The 24095-nt window shown below is 39.2% G+C and overlaps 2 protein-coding genes and 1 long non-coding RNA gene across 3 annotated transcripts in view; 2 read left to right on the forward strand and 1 right to left on the reverse strand.

Moving 5' to 3' along the window:
• The window catches only part of LOC115926879 (TNF receptor-associated factor 4-like), a 30912-nt gene extending 22479 nt beyond the window's left edge, over positions 1-8433 (reverse strand). Inside the window, exons 1-2 of the mRNA XM_030992465.1 lie at positions 8351-8433; positions 2807-2911 (exon numbers count right to left, since the gene is read on the reverse strand). Of these exons, the coding sequence (XP_030848325.1) occupies positions 2807-2893 (87 nt within the window). The 5' untranslated portion in view covers positions 2894-2911; positions 8351-8433. The remainder of the gene's footprint in view (positions 1-2806; positions 2912-8350) is intronic.
• A 4417-nt stretch (positions 8434-12850) lies between these two features.
• On the forward strand, positions 12851-16041 carry LOC115926518 (paraneoplastic antigen Ma3 homolog). Its single transcript, XM_030991303.1, has 2 exons — positions 12851-13459; positions 13937-16041. Exon 2 carries the CDS (start codon positions 15088-15090, stop codon positions 16039-16041), a length of 954 nt encoding a protein of 317 aa, XP_030847163.1. The 5' UTR covers positions 12851-13459; positions 13937-15087.
• Positions 16042-22315: 6274 nt separating this feature from the next.
• LOC115926880 lies at positions 22316-23112 on the forward strand. Its single transcript, XR_004065322.1, has 2 exons — positions 22316-22396; positions 22875-23112. It is a non-coding gene; the product is annotated as an uncharacterized LOC115926880 (long non-coding RNA).
• The last annotated feature ends 983 nt before the right edge of the window (positions 23113-24095 follow it).

The raw sequence follows: 24095 nt of genomic DNA on the forward strand, positions 1-24095 counted from the left end.
AATCTTGGTGACGTGATGATAGGTGTATGGGACTAATGACGAAGCCAAGGAGAGATATCTGGATATCACATCAATCACAAATCTAATAATATAGTGGTAGATGATGAAAGGATGACTTGATTAGGAATGAAAGCTGGAGAGCAGGAGGGTGTTACACATGTGTATCATTAGTTTGAGATCATTCTCTTAAATTGTATTCCTTTTTTTATTCCTCTCTCTCTCTCTCTCTCTCTACAACTCTCATTCAATATGGCCTATTACTGATGGAATTATCCCAATATAGGAGTGAGGTTATAAACTTAAAGGTTGATAATCTTTTGTAGCAGTCAAAATACTTTGTAATAGGCCTATGATTGAGGGTGGATATGCACTTTCTCATTCATCAATTCTTTTAATTTGATGCAATTACAGTCTAATTTTGTTTAATAAATTTCAAGTTGGCTCTTTTAGACAATAACCAAACATTTCAAGGTGCTACTGCAGAATGTAACCTTTTGTATTTCAAAAAACATCTTTCTGTGTAAGAAAATATTTAAAAATCATGTTACTCAGCCCAAATAAATGATTAAATCCAAAATAATCATTGTTTGTCACTGCGGAAACATTTTTACTTTTTACAAGTGCTTCATCACAGTTCAAAAGAAGGTAATAACATTTCTCCGTATCATCTCCCTTTAAATAATTCCATTAAAACATGACTGCTAAAATGGATAAATGTGTAATGAGATCATAAAAATCAAATTGGCACTTATTGCCACTCACCCGTAGGGGGTAACATGTTATTTTCTCACACATGGTCAATGTAACTTTGAGAATTTCATTCATAATACGAGAATGGTAATGATTCCCTTTCCAGCCCCCCCCCCCCCCCCCCCACTACTAAAAACATGACTGCTGAAACGGATAAAAGTTTAATGAGATCATAAAAATCAAATTAGCACTCATTGCCACTCACAAATGGTCAATGTAACATTGGCGGTTTCATTCATAAAACAAGAATGGTAATGATTCCCTTTGCCTCATCCCAGCGCCCCCCCCCCCCCCCCCCAAAAGAGGGTAAAAATAAGAATGAAATCCAGATGGTATGATTAAGGTTGGGTGAACATAATGACGGGTAAGCTCGTTAAAGAGGCAGGGAGCCAGGACACTTTTAACACGGTTGGGTTCTGAACCCGGTGCCACCGGTGTGAGTACATCAACGAGCATGCCATCTGGATGCATACACACATGGCAATTATTATCTGGGTGAAAAATTAGCACATCTCGTCCATTTAGAGCGAGAAAGGGGTTATGAACTCAGATACCTTTACACAGAGTTAATGCCCTTCTGGCTCTATGTAAAGGGTATCTCAAAGAGAACTTCAGAAGGATGGGTTGGTGGAGACATTGGTGGGTTTTCTCCTTCTTTTTAATCCTACCTAGAAGAATTTAAATAATGGCAGCAATGATAAGCAGTACTCTCAAAATGCCCACATTTTCCAGCAATGACTAACAATATATGATAACTAACATACCAGTAGTAATCAAAGATATGGGATGAATAAGACTTTAACTTGCCCCACCTCTTCCCCCACTTCTATACATATATCGCTATCTCTATGTCCCTGTTTGTTTCAATATCACCTAGAAACCGAAATATATTCCGGCAAGAAAAAAATAACATGAATGTCACACTTGCAAAAGTGCAAGTGCGAACATCATCAACAAGGTATATCTACACCCTGGGAAAGAGATAGAGACTCTCTCTCTCTCTCTCTCTTGGCAGATGAAACAGAGCTGGTGCAGGACCAAAGTGTGAACTTGATTAAGGTACATCAGAATGCTCAAACCAAGTTCTCTTGAGTTGTATGCAATAAAGGATAGGTGATAAAACTGTGACCAGTGTCAGGAATCTGTCTTCCTTCCTAACACTTCTGGAACAGAGTGCAAGACTTCAGTTGGCTTTACACACAATCACCTAAGTACTTCACTCCAGAGTGCATTGGCCTAGATATTAAACTTAGGAGCTGACAAAGGATGAAGGTTTTGCTTGGCTTGACTAATGTAATAACTACACAAAAGAACAATAATGATAATAATGATAGTCACATTTGTCTAGTGCTTACTACAATGCTCAGCACTTTACATTGTATTATTATAACCCCGGTCATTGGAATAAATTGCAAACCGGGTACCCAATTAACACCTGGGTGGAGAGTGGCAAATGCAGATTAATGTCTTGCCAAAGGACTCGAATCATGAACCATGCGATCCACAGACCAGCGACATATCCACTACACCACAACAACCCTATATATATATATATATAACTATATATTTTGTCGTCAAATTAGTCTCCAAAATCTTGTGCGAAGAAGGTACAAGTATTTGATATTGGTGTCAAGATGCGATTGCTCTGAGAGAATAAAGGCCAAAGTCTTATTAGCATCAATCAATGAGATAGATCTCCATCACTGAGATCAGAAATACTTTCCTTGTAAACTTCACATGGCTTCAAGAGACCAATTTGGGAATAACTTTTGGCCATACGTATTGCTATTAATATCAGCCATATAGGAACAGCCCTTAATTCTGCTCCTGCAATACAGATATTGGCCACATATACAGTCAAACCTGCTTTAGTGACCACCTGTCTACAAAGACCATATTTTTTGTTTCCCTTGAAAATGGTTTCTCAATGAAACATGTACTAAAGAAACCTGTCTACAAAGACCACTTTTTGGGTTTCCCTTGGGCCGTCGCTACAGGTAGGTTTGACTGTATACACAGTGAGGTGTGGTATGCTGAGAGTTAGGCAGAAGCTTACCTGTAGAGTCATGAGTTGGTCCGTCCATCTACAGCCATCCTTGTAGAAATGACATCGGACCATCAACATCTGAATATCACCAGACATCTTATCATCAGGGTAGATCTGAACACATTGGAAATAATGGCAATAATGGTTATTTATGAGTTTCTGTCATTAAATTCATTTTCATTTCAGCTGATCATAGCACACAATAAACATATAGTCAAATAGAAGGTTCACTTCTGGTCAAGCGATTGCATTGTCAAAGAAACGTTGTGGAATCGATCAGAAAAGGTTGATCATCTAGCATATAAGTATTGGTGTGTATTGCAAGGTTCTGGAATCATCAAAATGATAAGAAATTTGGCCTAGTCTTGGTAAAGTTACTAGTACATCTGGTCTAGTTTTTTATGATGTTACATGCCATATTTAGAATATTAAGGCATTTGAAGAGCCATGCTTTTCAGGGAAGATGTTTTAACTGATGTTCTTTCACACTTGCATAATACAATGATAACACTCACAAATTATTTTTCACCTCTTCCCAGAACTCAACCTTCTTTTTAAGGATCGTTCAGACATGAAGTGGTAAACCCCTAAAAAAAAATATTGCTGCGTCTGTTAAAATATGTAAATGAATGGAAACTGTGCGTGACGTAGACCCTATATATGCATATTCACTTATCTCTGTGTTAATATACGATACAGAAATGTGAAGTATCTTGCACTATACGTCATCAAAAAGAAACTACAGAGGTTTACTGTTGCATATCTGAAGAAGGCTTTTACACTCATCAGAGCATGATCAAAGTAAATCAAAAACAATGCACAGAAAGTGGAAATCAAGAATATAAACAGTTAACATGGTTAATAACAGGTAACAAAGGGGATGAAAAATAACAAAAGCAAGACGAAAACTTAAGTATGTATTGAGTAATGAATATGTATGCACAGTTATTCTTATTATCTATTTAGTCTATTCAAATAGACAAAGTGTTAGAAAATGTAATAAAATGCACCAACATCAGTGTTAAGATAGATATTCACTAAAAGTATATTAACAATCTAATTGATGCAAACATGTCTTACTTTCTTCACACAAGATTTGAAGAGAGCCATGTTCATTTCCTTTGGATACGCTGACCTCATGAGAATGTTCATCTAAGGTCAAGAAACTCCAGGAGACAGGTCAACAATGTAGACTGTCCAAGTATCAAGCAATGATGAACAATTATCTTCAGTAGATAAACAAACTACTGTCTATAGGCCTGTCCTCATCAGCTCGAGATTGCCAAATAGCCCGCTATTTCTGATTTGGGAAACAATACCAAAGATAAAATTTGCGTCGAGACTTGACCTCGAAAACTTGAAAACTTGAAAACTCAAGCTCAAAATATTTTGCTCAGCATTTGTGCATATAGTGCGAGTCAATTCGGGCTGGTGAAAAAGCGCCGGACAAATAGCGGGATATTTTGCAAACTAGCCCAAGATATCTTGGGATGATTATCTCGACCAAATATCTTGGTAATTGCAACTGCAAGCTGATGAAGACGCAAATTAACAGGATAATTTGCGATAGGGATAGTTCAAATAGCGGGATATTTGGCAAGCTTGAGCTGATGAGGACAGGCCTAATGTGGTCTGTCCAGATATCAAGCAATGATGAACAATTATCTTCAGTTGAAAACAAACTACTGTCTATGAGCAGGACAGGTTGGATTGAAGTAATAGACAGAGTTCCAGCTGTTGATTACCAGGCTACGCAACAGATACCAAACATCTATAGCACAAGAATAGATGTAAGGGTCTTACGATGTCTTCAAAGCAGTGCTGCACTAATTAAACTCTAAGAACTTCAGGGCACCTGTGGGGGGGGGGGGGGGGGGGGGGATCTCAGACCTACATGTATCAGGAGCAGGAGAACAACTTCCACCGATTAATCGTTGATATTCTAGTTCATCATGTATTCATATAGAATTTGATTTAGTTTCCCGAACTGCTGAGTATATGATCGAAGGTAAGCAACCAGATGGACCTACGTACAGCTTAAAGTCCTATCCGAGGGACTTGGCAAGGATTAATGTCTTGCTAAAGGGCATCAGCACATTGACTGGGTTCAATTCAAACCACTGAACCATCACTACTCCTTTAATAGTCCTTATGTCTGATTGATTTGATTGCAACAGTTATCTTCAATCATCAAAGAGTCCATGAAAATAGAGACACATATCTGAGGGAAATTCATTAAAAGGAGTTCAATGATACGGCAGATGCCCACTGAAAATTATCTACCATCCACTTATAAGAGGCTTACATGTCACCGAACAGTTAACATTGTTGAAGGGTGCGTTTCTACATGTTTGGAGAAAAACAGAAATGAAAGGAGTGTCAACTGTGCCCTAATAAATCATTCTAGATACCCAATCCATGCAAGAGACTGATATCACTCAATACTAGAGCATATAGCAAGGAGATACATTAGAAATGTTTATCAAAAGAAGCAGTTCTACTCAGCACTGTGTATCAGCATCTTAGATTACAAAATGAAGGAAAAACACTCCTTTTGTTGCAACTGCCTTTTACATATAATGAAATGGAAAATGTCAAGCCTAGATGTCAGATAAGAATAGATGAGTTCTCCATGAAGACATTACTTTACCCTAGAAAACGTTCACCTATGATCAAAATAAGTTTTATACTTGTACGTCAAGAGAGATAAATTGATCAATGATTCTCCACACCCTGACAGCTGTGATTTCTTTAATCTCAGAGACACCCCTGCTCTCAAAAATTAATTCCGGCAAAGGAAAACAATCACAGACGATATCTTCCTCGGAGAGGGTCAATCCATCAACCGGTCTTTTTATAGCATCAACTGTTTATCAGATGATAGTGTCCATACAAATAGTGATTGTCTCAATCGTGTACACACACGTAAAGGAGTTCCAGGACCAAGTAGAGACGAAAGGGGTAACACAAAGGTGAGAGAGAGGCATCCTTTTACCAGCAAGCAAAGATGTCAAGAATCTTTCATTGGTCAAATGATTGTCTCAATCTTTGAACCAAATGATTAGAAAGAGCAGGATACCTGAGCTAAGATGGGTGCAGCAACAAAAACCATAATATCACAAACTTAGTAGATATCAGCCACATCAAGTACAAGAGACAAACAGATGGACCACATACATCTTTGGTCAAATGATGGAAGATAATGCCTCTTGTACACACTTGCGGAGGAGCTCCAGGACCAACTAGAGACAAAACGGGTAGCACAAAAGTGAAAGAGGAGGCAACCTTCTTCAAGTACTTCCAGATAAGAGGGTAAGAATCTGTAGTCATATGATAAAAGATGATGCCTCTTGTAAACATAAAAAGAGGAGCTAGAACAACTAGATGCATCCTTCTTCCAGCAAAGAAGATGTCAATGATCTTTCATAGGTCAAACGATATTATAATAATGATGTCTCATTCAAACAGAAAAAGAGGAGATAGACCAACTAGATGCACGATGGGAAGCACTAAATTAAGAAAGGAGGCATCCTTCTTCCAGCAGAGATAGGGTCACTACTGATGCTGCCACCACATGCCTGACCTGGTGTAGACTTGTTTCTGAAGATCCTCCAGCCTGCGAAGGAGATGACTGAGTAAGTGAGTGAGTGATGTGTGTACATGTATATCGATGTCCCATCCAAGCCAAGTTTAGGCTAATAACATCCTCAGTCATGCAAAGCAGACTCTCTCGACACACATCTGGAGAAATTGTCTCTCCTTCCCAGTGTCTTTTCAAAAGATGCACCAAGCAATGTTTGTCTTGGTTTAATACGCAGAAGGGCATTAATTCTGTGTTAAAACAAAACAGGTTCATGCCCTTCAGACTCTCAGAGACTCAGAATATGTACATGAGTACAAAAATCAGATTATGGATATGAATTATGACATTTCAAGGACATTTTTACAAGCTTTATTCAGAGGATATGTAATAGCTTTTTGAAAGAAAATCTAGATGATCTAGATGATGAAAATGATCAAAAGATTGAGAAAATATTGACAAGATTACAATGATTTGAGATAAGAAATGTAATACTGCAGACAGTGGAAAGTGTCTCAGTGACAGATATGCTATTTGTATTGCTTTTTAACACTCAACAAATTTAATGTTTAAATTACACATGCAAACATTTTATAAATTTCATTATCACATAAAATATAATGCAATATCTTCTAAGCTCCTAATATCAACATAACAAAATGAATGAAAACTTTGAAATACTGTCCAATGTCCGATGATTTCAGAGCAACAGACCATGTGCGATCCCAACAAGGTTTTGAGGACACAAAATGAAAGCTGACAGTATTTCAATTGACACAACAGAGTCTGCCACCATCCATTTATGAAAAATAAATTATGGCATCTTGAGGAGTCATTTTTGCCAGCTCTGGATCCACCCTAACAATAACAAACAATAAACTGCCCCCTGTTCCCCCTCCCCCCATGTGTAAGTAATCAAATTCATAAAATATAATTTTCTTCTTCACAATAGACTGAATGAATCATCCATTCTGGTGTGAACAACAGATGTCTAGACAGGGTTCAATCTATTTAAAAGATATCTTTTTAGAAATTAAAGAGGTTATTTAAAAAAAAAAAAATATGAGCATGAATGGTTTTATTTCTTATTTTCACTCTATTTTTCCCCCATTATTTTTTATGTTCTTAATTGTATTGATCTATTAATTATTATTATTTTTTTTAAATGGGGGGGGGGGGGGGGGGGGGGGTAGGGCTTCAGGTGATTTCAACCCAAGGGCCAGTTTTGAATAAAGTGCTCTGAACTCAAAACCACTTTTCCCAGCTGGATATAGGAACAATGAATTAATTGTAATCAGGAAAGCAGAAAGTTTGACAAAACCTGCTGGAAAATCAACTCTAGTCTCTAACAGTGATAAAAGTGCTGGAAATACACTTTTCTTGCTCAAATCAATTACAAGTGATGACAGAAGAGTGGTCAGTAAGTGTTACCGCCATGTACATACAACCAACCTAAGGAATTAATACATGATGAATTGAAAAGTTCATTTAAAGTTTGAGAGATGTTATAACTGCAGTGAATAAAATAAGAAACAAAGGTGTTTTGCCAGTTTTCATCTGTATCTTTTGCTTTCTAATTAACAAGTGTAAATTGAAGAGGGAAATTGTCTGCCAAGAGCCATGCAGAAGGGTGTTAACTCATTTAAGCTAACACAGGGTTAATTGCTGATCTCTCTTTCAACAGATGATATTTGTAGGGTGAGAGCTGGGAGGACGTTATATCTGTATTAAAGTGTATTAGTTAATCGTCCTTCTGGCTCTCAACAGACGAGAAAAGAGATAATCCCCCTTCTCAAAGAAATAGAATAGTAATCTAATCTCTCAATCTCTCATCACGTAGGTATAAGAAAAAGATTTACATTGTTCATATTGCAAATTGTGAAGAGATAGAATATCTGGAGTGGAGTTGTGACTCATGCCAGGAGGCTGCACAAAATTGGAAATATTATTAGACATGAAGAAGATGCACATACCTTGGCATAGTCGAGTGGTAACCGATCTTCAGGACATTCAAAGACTCCAGCACTGCAAAGAGAAGAAGAAGAAATGATATCTTGTCAGTCTAAGTTATCAAAATAAAGATGCATTCATCTATTCAAGCCGCAATTTGAAGAGTTACACAGCCAGCCACATTGACACACATCCTTCGTAACCTCACCTAGGTATACAATAAATTCATTATTCTGCTGATGAAAGACGGAAATTCATAGAATAATACGCAAAAGTATACAACATGGATAGAATATAACGAAAGTAGTCGTAAGCGAATTCCCAACATATTTCTGATATGAATAGAAGGATTGCAATATTAATGAGAAAGAATATTCTGTGAGACATTTGAGGCGAGTGCGGTTGGTTCCTGAAGAATGCAGGTAATATGGGATTACGTTGGTCAGGATGAGCGTCTGATAGTTTGTCTTGGTTTAAGGTTTCTTAATGTGGGATTGAGAAACAAAGGTGAAACTGAGGACAGATGTGACAAGACATCAGTCAGTATCATGATGGACCAAATAAATCCTTGGATATGAGCATTCTTTCGCTCATCTCTATCTCCTCCGTGACTTTGATTAATACTTTCTATTTGAAAAATATACCTGCTACCTCTCCTCACTATTATTTATTTTCCTGCCCTCCCCCTTTCCACTTCCATCGATATCTTCCAGATATATTTTGCTCCCTACCTTACTAACAACCAAGTTCAAAATCTTTACTTATTTGTGATGCATCTTCTTTTGTACATAATCATCTTTTTTAAATAGAGCATTTGAATCTGAACCTTGATACATTTCTCTCTTCCTGCGATTAAACATGATCTACCCAAGCCAACGCAACATTTCCCCTCTCCGATTACAAGCGAGGAGGTGGAGAAGAGTAGCCGAATCTTTGCAGGAAAGGTTATATTTCAAGAGGTTCCATAACTACACCATGATGGAGAAATGAAAGCAGATCCCTCAACCGGAGCTGGAATTTTCAATCTATGCAGGAAGATTTCCTTGCTGGGATCGGTTTCCACTGTCAAGGGGAATTAATTGTCTGGGAGGATGATGAGATGGGGTAGAGGAGGAGGACGGATGTTAAGATGGATGAGATGGAGACGGGATGAGAGAGGTGAGGAGGATGAGGGTGCATGACGATGATTGGAGGAGGCATTTAAATGAAGATACTCCATGTATCATACTCTCATTACCACTTATTACTAACTGGTGACAAAATGAGACATTAGAGAGTACACTTCTGAGACATGAAGGTCACTTTAATGACTCTAGGCTTTAATATGTAAATTGTTAACTTAGGCTGAGCTCCAAATCGTCTGCTTGTAGCCAGGAGGATGTGGCTTCAAACATATTTCTGTAATCTCTTCATTCAGAAAGACAAAAGCTTTTATTTCCAACTTTCTAATTTGTATCAACTCTCAAGAGATTGCTTTTGTTCTGCTTAAAGGTATAATACTCATGTGAATTTAAGTCATTTGAAAATATGTTGCAAAAGAGTCCATACTTTCATACTTAATATAGAAATACTTTAAAGTTTAAACACCACACATCATCTAACATATAATGTGTCATGTACTCTAGAATGTGTGCCTTAAATGTCAGCAAAAGAGACTTACACAAAAATTGCTTCAAAGAAAGAGCTAAAAAAACAACTACGTATAGACATTAAGACTTTCATATACATTCATAAACATTTCTATAGTATTTCACATCACCAAGAAGGAAAAAAACAAAAAACATTTGTAGCCAGATACTGTACACCTCCCTGTAATGGTGCTTAGCACAGCTAATGTTTCATACAACGCTACCAGCACAGGTAGAAACCCACTTTAATGGTGGGCATGAAAACAGTGTAAAAGTGTCAAATTATCCACCCCTGGAGATGGCAATCAATACTCGTCAGGCGTCGCTCACTATCAAATAAATTGAATTACAATAGGCATTGCACTATGTGCAAACTATGGGACGTGCACATCATTAGATTCTATCGTTAAATTTCATCGTAACATGCTGTCACTGCATGAACTTGCACATTATTAGATTCTTTTGTAAAATTGAATTGTAGCGTGCTGCCTTTGCTTATATGAACTTGAAAATGTATGTGCCATTGGGTTTCCTTAACCAGGAAAGATGCACGGCCAATCATCAGCACACTATCATAATTTTGAAAGTACGATTTGAATCGATTCTTGTGAGATTCACGCATGTTTTGGAGAGGAAATAGAGAGAAATATTTTCATGTCAAGCAATATTCGTAACATCTTCATCCATAGACCAACTAATTATCTTGCTAAAACCTGAACTAAATTTCATCTTGCTTTTTCTAACTCTTGACCTTCTTTAGAAAGCATGTCATGTTCAATACATAAATTTGCTCTAATATCGTATTAAGCACTCATTATTCGGTTGCATATTGAATAAGAGACATCCTATCTCGAAACATGTAATGATACATGCACTGAGAGCCAGAAGGGTGTTAATAACTTAATACTAACTAAAAACGGCATGAGTCAATGCCCTTCTCGCTCTCAGAACGGCTTATTGACGATCAGCAAGAATGAAGCCAGTGTTTTATTGATCTCCTTTGATTTTGTCTCTCATGTATGGTAACTCCTCTGATTAGTCCAGGCTGTCGATAAAAGAGACTTCTTCGCATAATCCTCGTATTGATTCTCTTCCTCGCTTGATTAAAACAGATCAATTTATAACATTGAGCGCATCTTTTAATGACTTTTCCTCATCCTAATTAAGAATTTTATCTCATATTGTAATGAAAAAGATTCAATTTGCAATGGATCACTCATATTCTTTAAAAATGACTATATCCACCAAATTGATTTGATACCAATACTGATAAAATGATAATCATAATGCACTTATTCATCGTGATAAATAAGAAATCAACTTGTTTCTTATTTTTTACTTAAAAAGTAAAAATCCTGATGTGCTCAGAGCAAGGTACTCAGAAACAGGGGAACTTCTTAGAAATATGAACTTGGTTATTATGACCCAAATACAAGCACACTGTTCAAAAAAACAGCACAATTTTCTACTCTAGTGGTCTTGTGTACATTTCTCAGCCTATAAAGTTGGAAGCACAAAGGAGTACTAGCAAATACAAGCACTTCTTGATCCTTATCTAAACTTCTCTCTCATTGAAACAGACTTTTAAACCTACTGAGCAACATCTCTCTTTCTCTATCTCTCTTATTCTGTATTGCATTAAAACAAAATATTTCTTTGAGAAAATAAATTTGGTTTTCTACCCTCTTGTATGTCCCCCTCTCAGCATATCGTCGCTGTTTTCACGAAGTGACGGTAGTGAAAAAAAATTGCATTCACTTTGTGTGACGATTTTCCTCACTACCGTCACTTCGTGAAAATAGGGACAAATTATGTCTACCTCTGCCTCTTTCTGCTCATCTCTCTCTCTCTGTCTCTCTCTCCTATCACTTTTGCACCCCCCTTTCCTCCTCTCTCCGTCTCTGTCTATGCCAGTCTGTCTGTCTGTCTGTCTGTCTCTCTCTCTCTCTCTCACTCTGTCTAACTCTCTTTTTCTCCAAAAACATAACTACATCCACACCAATCACACTCTCTACAATGAACTTACCTCTTGAATTGAATGCTATGTAGGGCAATACGCATACAGCAATATTATATTGAATTGAGGCATATGAGGCATCAAATCTACACAGCCTTCTCCACAAGCACTCACTGTGATATGTCTGCCTAACTTCTATTTTCATTTTCATTCCAGTATCCCTTTCAACTACTGGCAGCTCATATAAACACTGACAAACAACTTCAAACAATGGCATATTACACATGCCATAACAATGTAACAGAGCTAATTATAGCATAATTAAGATGTCTGACATACAAATAATATACATGTATCACTTAACACCATTATAAACATAGTGATATCAACTGGAAACTGATTTCATTAGCTTGACTAGTCAACCTAATCAAATGTTGACAGAATATTAGGCCTTTTTATCAGTAAGCAGACTCTGAGCACATAAACTCATGGATGATAAACATGCCACTCAAGAGGGAGAATGATTATAAAAATATCCCCTGAGTATACTATCAGCCTATCATGATCCTAAAGTACAGAGACACTAAATAGAACAAACTACTTCACATTACACATAATTCACAGAAGAACCTATATTGATGATGGAATAATACCAGATGCATGTATACATGTACTTTGAACTTCCGCAGGGAAATTATATGAATTGCCAACAAAACTACATACATTCTTCTTATTGAATGATTGATATCCTTAGTCTTTGATTCTTCTCACTATAATTATTTCGAAATGCCATGATCTAGATCATCCTTAAACAAATAATATTAAAGATAAAGGTGAGTTCTGGTCATCCGATTGCATTGTGAAAGAAAAGGTGTGGAATGTGTAGCCCCTGTTTGGTGCAACATTAACATTATACATAAAGTTATACACATTTATCACATGTTTGTAAAATTACATGTGAGTCCATGAATTTTATAACTTTGCCCTTTTCACCTTAGTGGACATTCCACATGCTCTGTGCAGTGTTGAAATATATAGTACATATATATGCCCATAGTCTATACATACGAGTACACACGTGTGCCTTGTATGTGGTATACCAACTGTTCCTGGAACCAGGGGAGAACATCGCCGTCCCCCTGAAACATGAGTCATGAGTCATGTGTGGTCAAGATTGACCATGGTTGGGTCACTCCATTCTTTTAGCCTAGGGGTGTTATGGCCTATGAATTAATGTTCATAAATACATATTGTATTAATTCTGATTGTTTATTGATTGTTTATCTTTCTCCAATTGGGAAAGTTATTTATATGATTATACAATGTGTCATCTGTATCAATGTTGTATGATGTAATTGTTAAATGCTTATCCTGAACATGTATTAATGAAAGTACTTGAAGCTTTTTACCTCTAAGTTGGGAGATGGCATAACCCATCTCAAAGTCAGCCATCTTCTCCTCATCATCAGCCTCTTTTGTCTCCAACCTCCATTGGGACAACACCATATTAATTGTCGCTGACAATATTTAATATTTCTTCTCTTTAGGTAAGCACATTATTACACTTTTTGAATATCTTACTCAATTATAACCAACTGTTGGCATTATGTATTTCTCAAGAGTGGATGGTTATGCAGTTGTGAGATTTAAACGGATTTTGTGTAAAGTTGTTGTAGAGATGGGAGAAAGTGATATCACATGCTGTTAAACCATGTGATGCTATTGAATCATTCTTTGAACTTGTAAACTTATTACAGTTATTCCTGATTATTACTAACCGATGAAAATAAGCCTCCTTAAACAGAGAGTACTATATCGTCATCATATATGTTGCATGTTTTTCTGTAAATATTATTTACTAACCATTTCAGTTTTGATGTATTGGCATGAGGATAATAATAATGATAGTAATTAATTTAGAGAATAATAGTAAAGATATTATTCGTGCTCTTTTGTCTCCAACCTCCATTGGGACAACACCATATTAATTGTCGCTGACAATATTTAATATTTCTTCTCTTTAGACAACGTCACAATGAAGGTCGTCGCCTCAGCACTAACCATTTCAGAACCCTCATGTCCAATTGATATAATTTAGGATGTAAATGTAGTAGTGATAAGTTATGTATGACCTTGTAGGATTAGTATAGATAGTTATAGTTCAGTTAAATGTTATTGTTTTGTTAAACTTCTATGATTTTATAGAAGTGCATGTATAAGTTGTAAATAATAAAGGGAAAAGACATCCCGATATATACTCGCATAAATAATGAGTAATAGTTTAGATTTTCAGACTCTTGTGTGTAGTGATTGAATGAGCGTGATTGCTTTGATTGTGTAACTGTATGTTCTGTGATATGTTCTCGGTGTTCGTGGTATGATTGATTGTTTGTTTATGTGATGTACTTGGTGTGCGTAATGTTTGTGTGAGTCCTGTGGTAACCGGCATAAAAGGGGGGATTATTTGCATGGGTACTAATTAAAGAAAAGTTCCCCGATATGCAATTTTATATTAGTCTTCCGCTGCTATTATGAGTGACTGTGTGATTATTATATGATCCTCACCCCACCCCAAAAATGCCGGTGCTACAATTGGTAGCAGAGCGAGGTTGTTGTTTTTATAATATATTTTTCTATTTTATTGTTTTTCTCTTTTGGTTGGTCCTATTTGTATTTTTAGTTTGGTTACACGTTCTTGCCTGATCGTATGACATACAACTTTAATATTTACTTTAATAGTGACATACGAAATGATTTACCAACCTAACACAATGACATGACCTTGACCCCTTGTTTTGACTGATAGACTGGTATGAGAATAGTAAACTGATACTTTTATGGTATTTAAGTTTACTGCTAAATTGATTGATGCAACTGGTTATAAGGCTATCTAAGGTATAGTAGTCTCAATTGCCAGGTTTCTTGGTTTTGAGTTTGTTTTTGTTTTGTTTTCTTTGCTAGTATATATGATATTACTTCGATCATATTTGGCAAGTTGTTGTTGTTGTCTGCTTCTGTTTTCTTAGGTGCCGGAACCTATTTGTTGTTTACCTCTTATATTTCTTGGTCGCAACAACTCTCTCAGCGTGTTACCTGCATTTGTTTTCTATTTGGTATATATTGTTTGTACCATTACTTTGTTTTTATTTGGTATAAGGATTTGATTAATTGTAACATGTCTCTCGAGGACAGCACTTCCCTTGTCCCTGATGAGGAAAAACTACTTTCTAGTGCTGACCCTGACACCTTAAGTAAGTTTTTGACAGAGTCTGGACTTACCCTTTCCCAACTCGAAAAATTGGTGAAAGGGTGTTCAATAGGTAACCCTCCCCCTGTCCACACCCCTGCCCCTTCCCCCAGCTCCCCTTCCCCGCCACCTGCCCATAGTCATGGCATAGTTAATGCTCCACGTCTCCCCCGTCTTGGCCTCTTCTCAGGAAAAGAGCCAGTAAAACAAGGCGAGGTAGACTGGGAGACATTTAAAGATGTCGCAATTGAGGTTGCGTCAATGGCCTCAATTGACGAGCAAACCAAAAGGCGCGAGATCGTCACTAGGCTTTGCGGGCCTGCTAAAGACTTCGCTAGGCAAGTTTCCCCAAGCTCCACTGCCCATGGACTTGTATCTTTTTTAGACAATGTTTATGGCGCAGTGGAGAACAAGTCCCTTCTCCTTAGCGAGTTCATGTCCATGGCCCAGGAAAAAGGGGAAAAACCCTCAGACTTCCTTAAGAGGACTCAACTAAAAATCAACAAGTTGGTGGAGATAGGAGAGTTTTTACCAGACTCGGCAGACCAGAAACTTTTAGATAGGTTCAGGATGGGATGCCAGGATGAGTACATCCTCTCTGTGACCAATCTCCATCAACAAATTGTTGCGCCCCCTTTCCACAGATTAATAAGCCTCATCCGAGAAGCCGAAGCCACTCGTGATGCAAAATATACCCAAAAGCGCACTGTTAAAAGCTATCCTCAGCAGCTTGGCGCACCCAACCCATACCACCCTTACCCATCCCCACCCCCACCACCACCAACACCACCACCACCTCCTCCTACCCCAATGATGTATCAAGGGAACCCCCAAAAGAAAAATAGACCCCTCAAAATAGGCAAGGCCCCCTTAAACCCGTAAACTCGTTTGACAGGGATTGTCCAGTTAGGGTGCTGGTTTGCTACAATTGTGGCGAATTCAACCATTTTGAGAGGGAGTGTAAAAACCGCCCCAATGAGGAATTGAAGAAAAAGAATTTGGCCCGCAGAAAAGAAATTCTCGCAGCCTGGGAGGCCATGGCAATAGAAAGTGCCCCCTCCTTCCCCCAATCCCCACTCACCCCCTCCCAAACTCCCAATCACCCAAACATGTAAGGACCTCCGTTAGTGGGCGAACGAGAGGCCGAAATAAAAAGCGCCCTAAAGTAGTGCCCCAAAAACACCATAATTCCCCATCTAAGTTAGAAGTAGAAATTCCCCCTGGGTTGATAGGAGAGTCGTGTGAGACCAACTGTACCCTTGGTAGTAATAATGTTAAAACTACCTGCCTAATAGATAGTGGCAGTGTAGTCACCACCATCCAAAAACATTTCTATGACTCCCACCTGAGTAGTTTATACCCATTACAGCACCTGGCTAATTCGTCACTGCGTATTGAAGGTGCGAATGGGCAGTCAGTGTTGTATGAAGGGTATATATCCATCCCCATTTGCCTCCCTGAAGAGATAGTAGGTATAGACACCCCAGTAAATGTTCTTGCAATAATCGTTACTTGTCGCGTCTCTTGCCCCTCCCCAGTCATTGTAGGAACTAATGTTTTTCGTAGCCTTGCAACTGCCTGCAGGGCACATTTAGGCCCCAAATTTCTATCATTACTTGACATCCCCACCTCAATATATGCTTGCTATCAGAAGGCTGCATATGAGGTGAGGATGGGAGATCCTACCACAGGAAAGGTAGGACAAGTTCGTTGTCGACTGCGACGCCCCCTCACAATCGAGCCTGACCAGGCTCTACAGGTAGTTGGAACCCTGTACAGCTCCCTGCCCCCTGGTAAGCACAATGTTCTGGTGCAAGAGGTGGAGGATCCTCATCGCAACCAAGACATTCATGTTGTAAATGCTATCCAGGAAGTGTTTGGCAGGAGAGCCAAAGTGAAGGTGAGTATCAGTAACAACACAAATGTCCCCATTACTGTCCACAATAGACAAGTAATAGCAGAGGCATTTACCTACATGTGGGATAGACCTCTCGCTCAAGTATGCGCTAATGTGACTGGACTAATGACTAAAGACCATGACTTTGACTCTGTAGGATTGACTGTACCATGTTACTTTACTTCCTCCCCTCAGAAAGTAGATGACGATGACGACTCGTTAGGTAACTACGACATTGCTAGTGACACTTCCCAAGTCATTGCTGACTCATTAACGAAACAATTAGATCAGATTGACGGGTTATTTGCCAAGGACGATAATGACTACGGCTGTGCTAAGGGCGTGGAGCACGTAATAAAGCTGACTGACAAGACCCCGTGGAATGCTCGCTCACGCCCCATTCCCCAAAACATGTACGAAGAAGCTAGACAGCTTTTTCAGGGCCTCCTGGACGCAAAGTTGATAAGGCCCTCTACCAGTGCATACAGTTCACCCGTATGCTTGGTGCGCAAGAAATCTGGGAAACTAAGGATGACGGTAGATTACCGTCAACCAAACAGGCGGGTTACCCCAGACGCGTACAGCATACCTAAGGTAGAGGATCTATTCAACTCACTCCACGGGTCCAAGTTCTTCACGGTTGTGGATCTGAAAGGCGCATTCTTTCAGATTCCACTTCGTGAAGAAGATAGACAATTCAGTGCGTTCAATACCCCATTTGGATTATATGAATTCACTCGTATGCCACAAGGCCTGAAGTCCAGCCCCGCCCAAATGCAAAGGGTTGTGGAAAGGTGCCTAGGTGATTGCTCCTTGCGAGAAGCAATTGCCTACATAGATGACATTGTCATACACGCACCGACCATGCAAGGGTGCATTGAACGTACTCTCAAGGTTCTAACGAGGGTCCGGGACTTTGGCCTCAAACTTGAAAAGAAGAAATGCCATTTCCTTTACCAGACAGTTTCACATCTCGGGCATGAGATAAGCGGTAAAGGGATTCGACCATGCCCATCCAAGATCGAGGATGTTCTTAATTGGCATCGACCAAACAATGTCCAGCAGCTCAGACAGTGGTTAGGATTTTGCGGTTATTACCGCAGATTTTGCAAAGACTTCAGCAAGATATGCCGACCACTGAATGATCTGCTGGTAGGTTTGTCGATGCCTAGGAGATCATCCAGCACACCAGCTGACCGCTCCAAGGTAAGGAGAGCCCAGCTTGAGCCCTTTCGGGAAAAGTGGACCGACAGGTGTGAGGATGCTTTCCTTGCACTGAAGAAGCTGCTTACAACTGCACCAGTCCTAGGCTTTGCCGATCTGTCGAAACCTTTTGAACTGCATTGCGATGCTTCTGGGTTTGGTCTTGGGGCTGTCCTCTATCAGGAGCAGGATGACATAAAGCGGGTAATTACTTACGCTTCGCGTGGTCTCAGCCAAACTGAACGAAATTACTGCGCTTGGAAAAGTGAGTTCTTATGTCTCAAGTGGGCAGTTACTGAAAAGTTTGCTGACTACCTCTATGGTGAGAAGTTCATCGTCATAACTGACAATAATCCCCTAACCTATGTCATGACCAATGCCAAGCTCGACGCTACTGGCCAGAGGTGGGTAGCAAACTTGTCTGTGTTTGATTTTGAAATTAGGTACTGCCCAGGAAAGAACTTGAATGATGCCGACTCTCTCAGCAGAAGGCCGGGCCTAGTACCAGATGACAACCAGATCCAGGAAGAGGTGAGTACTCAAGTAGAGTTCTTAAAGTCTAGGGTCCAGCAGATGGATACCGCTGAAGTATCAGCATTATTCCAAGGGTATGTACAACAGCCAGCCAACGAGACAGGTGAGATACAAGGTAAACATACTCCTAAATACCCCTCCCAGTCTCCACCAGTTGTAATTGCAATAAGTCTTGCAATGCAACCCTCGTCCATACCAGACCCTTACACAAATAGTCTACAAGGTAACACCTCTCTCCCAGGTCTTAGTGACACTGATTGGCACCAACTCCAGATGGATGACCCAGACATTGGTAAGGTAAGGACATTCATCGAATCAGGTTCCCACCCTTCCCCTAAAGATAGGAAAGAAGCGTCCACACACCTGCGTGTGCTGTTCCGGGAAATGAAAAGGTTTGTTCTCCATAAGAGTGTCTTATACCGGCAAACTAAAGACCCTTTGTCTGGTGAAGTAAGGCTCCAATTAGTAATCCCGCATAGCTTCATTGGCCAAGCTATGCGTGGAATCCATGATGACTGTGGCCATTTGGGCTTTGACAAGTGTGCCTCTCTTGCGAAAACACGGTTCTACTTTCCGTTTATGGCGTCGACCATTAAGAAATGGATTGACCAGTGTGACAGGTGCATAAAGCGGAAAAGGAAACAGGAACGGGAAGAAATGGGCACCATCGTGACTACTCAGCCATTGGAACTTCTATGTTTGGATTATCTAAGCATAGAACCTGACAATGGAGGGGTAGAAAATGTTCTAGTCATGACTGACCATTTTAGTAAGTACTCTGTAGCAGTCCCAAACAAAGACCAGCGTAGTTCCACAGTGGCGAAAGCCCTGTGGGAGAACTTTATTGTTCACTATGGCTGGCCAGCCAAGATCTTAACCGACCAAGCACAGGACTTTAATTCTAAGTTGATTAAGGAATTATGTAGCATGGCCGGAGTAGAGAAAGTCCGCACTACCCCATACCATCCCCAAGCTAACCCCGTAGAACGGTTTAACCGTGTCCTGCTAGACATGTTAGGATGCCTTTCCGATAAGGGTAAGTCCGAATGGAGAAAACATGTCAGCCCCCTTGTACATGCTTACAATGTTTGCGAGCATGATACAACACACTTTTCTCCATACTTCTTGATGTTCGGCAGGAATGCTCGCTTGCCCATTGATCTTGCCTTTGGCATTGACCCCCAGTGGTCGTCGGAGAAGGACAAGACAATATATGTCAAGAATCTCCGGGAACAGCTTAAGGAAGCGTTGATATATAGCGTCAAGAAACATGGCTAAACGTAGTAGTGCAAACAAAAAGCAGTATGACCTTAAAGCTAAGGCCCCTGTTTTGGAGGTAGGTGACCGTGTTCTGGTAAAGAACGTGCACTTGCGCGGAAAGCACAAGCTAGCGAACAGGTGGGGTGACAATGTATATGTCATTCTACATAAGATAGGTGAATCCCCTGTCTACCGCGTGCAAAAGGAAGGAAGCACGGATACCCCTAGAGTCCTCCATCGTAACCTCCTCCTCCCATATGACGGACCTGACAATGACAGACCCAATGACACTGACTTGCCAACCACCAAGCCTCCAGTTACTAGGCAAAGACAAGCGACCCCACGTAGTAGAAATACTGCTAATACAGTAATTAATGAGGAAGAAGATGAAGACAACGACGGGGACATCTTCATCATACCAAATGAGTCTGTCCCTATTGAACATACTCCAGACCCTAACCCCTCACTTGACGAAAATGACATTATCCCACCAGATACCCCCTCACTTGACGAAAATGACATTAACCTACCAGATCAAAGGACCGATTTGGCTATTGACATAAATCACCATGATGATAACCATGATGACAGGCATGAACATGTAAGGAATGTAAATGATATCACTCAAAATAATAACTTTGATAATCCTGATAATGCTGTCGAAGAGGATAATAATCAGACGGTTGCGCAAAGCGACGCAGTTGATGATGATGTGAATGTGGATGTTGAGGTGGATGTGCGTGATTCTAGTGATGGTGATCGTGCGGATGCCGGAGTCGATGAAAGTGTAAAAGTAAGAAAATCTACCAGGAATACTAAAGGTGTAGGACCTAGTAGGCTTACGTATGATCAACCTGGAAAACAATACGATGTAGATTTTAAGTTGGCTCTCGCTCAACAAATGCGAGCATTTTTGAATGATTTGTTGTAAATTAATTATAATTATTTGTTCATGTTAATATAGGATAGTACAATGGATACTATTAGGTCGGTTTTCTGAGATATGTTTGTTTTCTGTATTTAATAATTGTAGATTCCTTCTTATCTAATACCTCTAATGCTAATGTTAGGGCATGTCCTAGGAATGAGGGTTCTCATATCTAAGTGTTAGGACGGAGGGATCTACCTGTGGCCGCCATCGGATCTGCGAGATGCAGCTTATAGCCTGTCCGGTCTGCAACGCTGGACAAGGACCTAGTACAGCCACCAAAAGATGATTGTGGGGGATGCAGTGCTCATCGTTCTACACTTACTGAACCTTGATGTCGCCTATCGCGTATAAACAATGAAGCTGAAAGTACTTCTACGCGGAGCTGCAATTCACCTGAAATCATCGTAGACATACACAAAAGGATGAACATTGGAACAAGGAAAGTCAACAGTACTTCACCGTATTCATCCCAAGTTCACAGGATGCCGAGATGAATCTCCGTATCCGACCAGATTCTGACCGACATGGATTCGGCAGGACCATGAACTAGCCGGCGTTGTAATTATGATACGTGAGTCAGGAGAACCTTGGCACAGACTGTGAAACTTTTGTATCGATCGATACCCTTGAAGACCACACAGTGACATCCGAAGAGAGTCACTAACATTGTGTATAATGAGCTTCATGAAAATTCGTATGTCGGCTGTTGTCGTGATGTGGACATCTGCTTTTAGGGCGGAAGAATATGTAGCCCCTGTTTGGTGCAACATTAACATTATACATAAAGTTATACACATTTTATCACATGTTTGTAAAATTACATGTGAGTCCATGAATTTTATAACTTTGCCCTTTTCACCTTAGTGGACATTCCACATGCTCTGTGCAGTGTTGAAATATATAGTACATATATATGCCCATAGTCTATACATACGAGTACACACGTGTGCCTTGTATGTGGTATACCAACTGTTCCTGGAACCAGGGGAGAACATCGCCGTCCCCCTGAAACATGAGTCATGAGTCATGTGTGGTCAAGATTGACCATGGTTGGGTCACTCCATTCTTTTAGCCTAGGGGTGTTATGGCCTATGAATTAATGTTCATAAATACATATTGTATTAATTCTGATTGTTTATTGATTGTTTATCTTTCTCCAATTGGGAAAGTTATTTATATGATTATACAATGTGTCATCTGTATCAATGTTGTATGATGTAATTGTTAAATGCTTATCTGAACATGTATTAATGAAAGTACTTGAAGCTTTTTACCTCTAAGTTGGGAGATGGCATAACCCATCTCAAAGTCAGCCATCTTCTCCTCATCATCAGCCTCTTTTGTCTCCAACCTCCATTGGGACAACACCATATTAATTGTCGCTGACAATATTTAATATTTCTTCTCTTTAGGTAAGCACATTATTACACTTTTTGAATATCTTACTCAATTATAACCAACTGTTGGCATTATGTATTTCTCAAGAGTGGATGGTTATGCAGTTGTGAGATTTAAACGGATTTTGTGTAAAGTTGTTGTAGAGATGGGAGAAAGTGATATCACATGCTGTTAAACCATGTGATGCTATTGAATCATTCTTTTGAACTTGTAAACTTATTACAGTTATTCCTGATTATTACTAACCGATGAAAATAAGCCTCCTTAAACAGAGAGTACTATATCGTCATCATATATGTTGCATGTTTTTCTGTAAATATTATTTACTAACCATTTCAGTTTTGATGTATTGGCATGAGGATAATAATAATGATAGTAATTAATTTAGAGAATAATAGTAAAGATATTATTCGTGCTCTTTTGTCTCCAACCTCCATTGGGACAACACCATATTAATTGTCGCTGACAATATTTAATATTTCTTCTCTTTAGACAACGTCACAATGAAGGTCGTCGCCTCAGCACTAACCATTTCAGAACCCTCATGTCCAATTGATATAATTTAGGATGTAAATGTAGTAGTGATAAGTTATGTATGACCTTGTAGGATTAGTATAGATAGTTATAGTTCAGTTAAATGTTATTGTTTGTTAAACTTCTATGATTTTATAGAAGTGCATGTATAAGTTGTAAATAATAAAGGGAAAAGACATCCCGATATATACTCGCATAAATAATGAGTAATAGTTTAGATTTTCAGACTCTTGTGTGTAGTGATTGAATGAGCGTGATTGCTTTGATTGTGTAACTGTATGTTCTGTGATATGTTCTCGGTGTTCGTGGTATGATTGATTGTTTGTTTATGTGATGTACTGGTGTGCGTAATGTTTGTGTGAGTCCTGTGGTAACCGGCATAAAAGGGGGGATTATTTGCATGGGTACTAATTAAAGAAAAGTTCCCCGATATGCAATTTTATATTAGTCTTCCGCTGCTATTATGAGTGACTGTGTGATTATTATATGATCCTCACCCCACCCAAAAATGCCGGTGCTACAAATGGATCAGAACAAGTTGATCATGTAGCATGTAAGTATTGGTGTGTACTGCAAAGTTTTGGAGTCATCAAAATCATAATAAATTTGGCCCAGTCTTTTAAAGTAGCAAGCACTGTACACAGAGAGATGTATATGGGACTACACAAATGGTGTCAGGGCTACTAACCTTGATTTCCTAATCTTTCTATGCTCATTACTCAGCCAGTATACATATTCTACCAAGATTGTTTGGCAAATGACATTTATTTGTAATCTTGAACATTCAGTGAAGTTTCGTTTGATTCTGTGAGAATTCATTTTTTTTTTTTTACCAGAACTCAAGTTTATCTTTAAGGTATAGAGCCAGAAGGGCATTAACCCAGGATGTGTCATACATGTACGATGTGAGTTCTGGCTCTGAGCAGACGGTTCCTAGGACTGCAAACTTCTTCAAATTTATAGAAAATACCTCACTGCTATTTTAATATCAACGGACGTTATTGTGGTGTATAGAATGCGAACGATGTCAAAACAAGCCAGGGATTGAATGCAACCATCCAGGGGTGTCTGGACACCCCATGGGTGCTTTGTCTGTCTGACCCCCTTGGATTGGAAGAAAGTGGATCACCCCTTGTATTTTTGGTATCCATGACCAGTCTACTGTAAGGACAGTGCACT

Source organism: Strongylocentrotus purpuratus, unplaced genomic scaffold (genome assembly GCF_000002235.5).
Source record: "Strongylocentrotus purpuratus isolate Spur 01 unplaced genomic scaffold, Spur_5.0 spur5_scaffold_2, whole genome shotgun sequence".
Taxonomy (NCBI): Eukaryota; Metazoa; Echinodermata; class Echinoidea; order Camarodonta; family Strongylocentrotidae; genus Strongylocentrotus; species Strongylocentrotus purpuratus.

Excerpts from the sequence above, each read along its gene's own strand:
- LOC115926518 (XM_030991303.1), top strand. The coding sequence starts at position 15,088 with ATGTCTCTCGAGGACAGCACTTCCCTTGTCCCTGATGAGGAAAAACTA.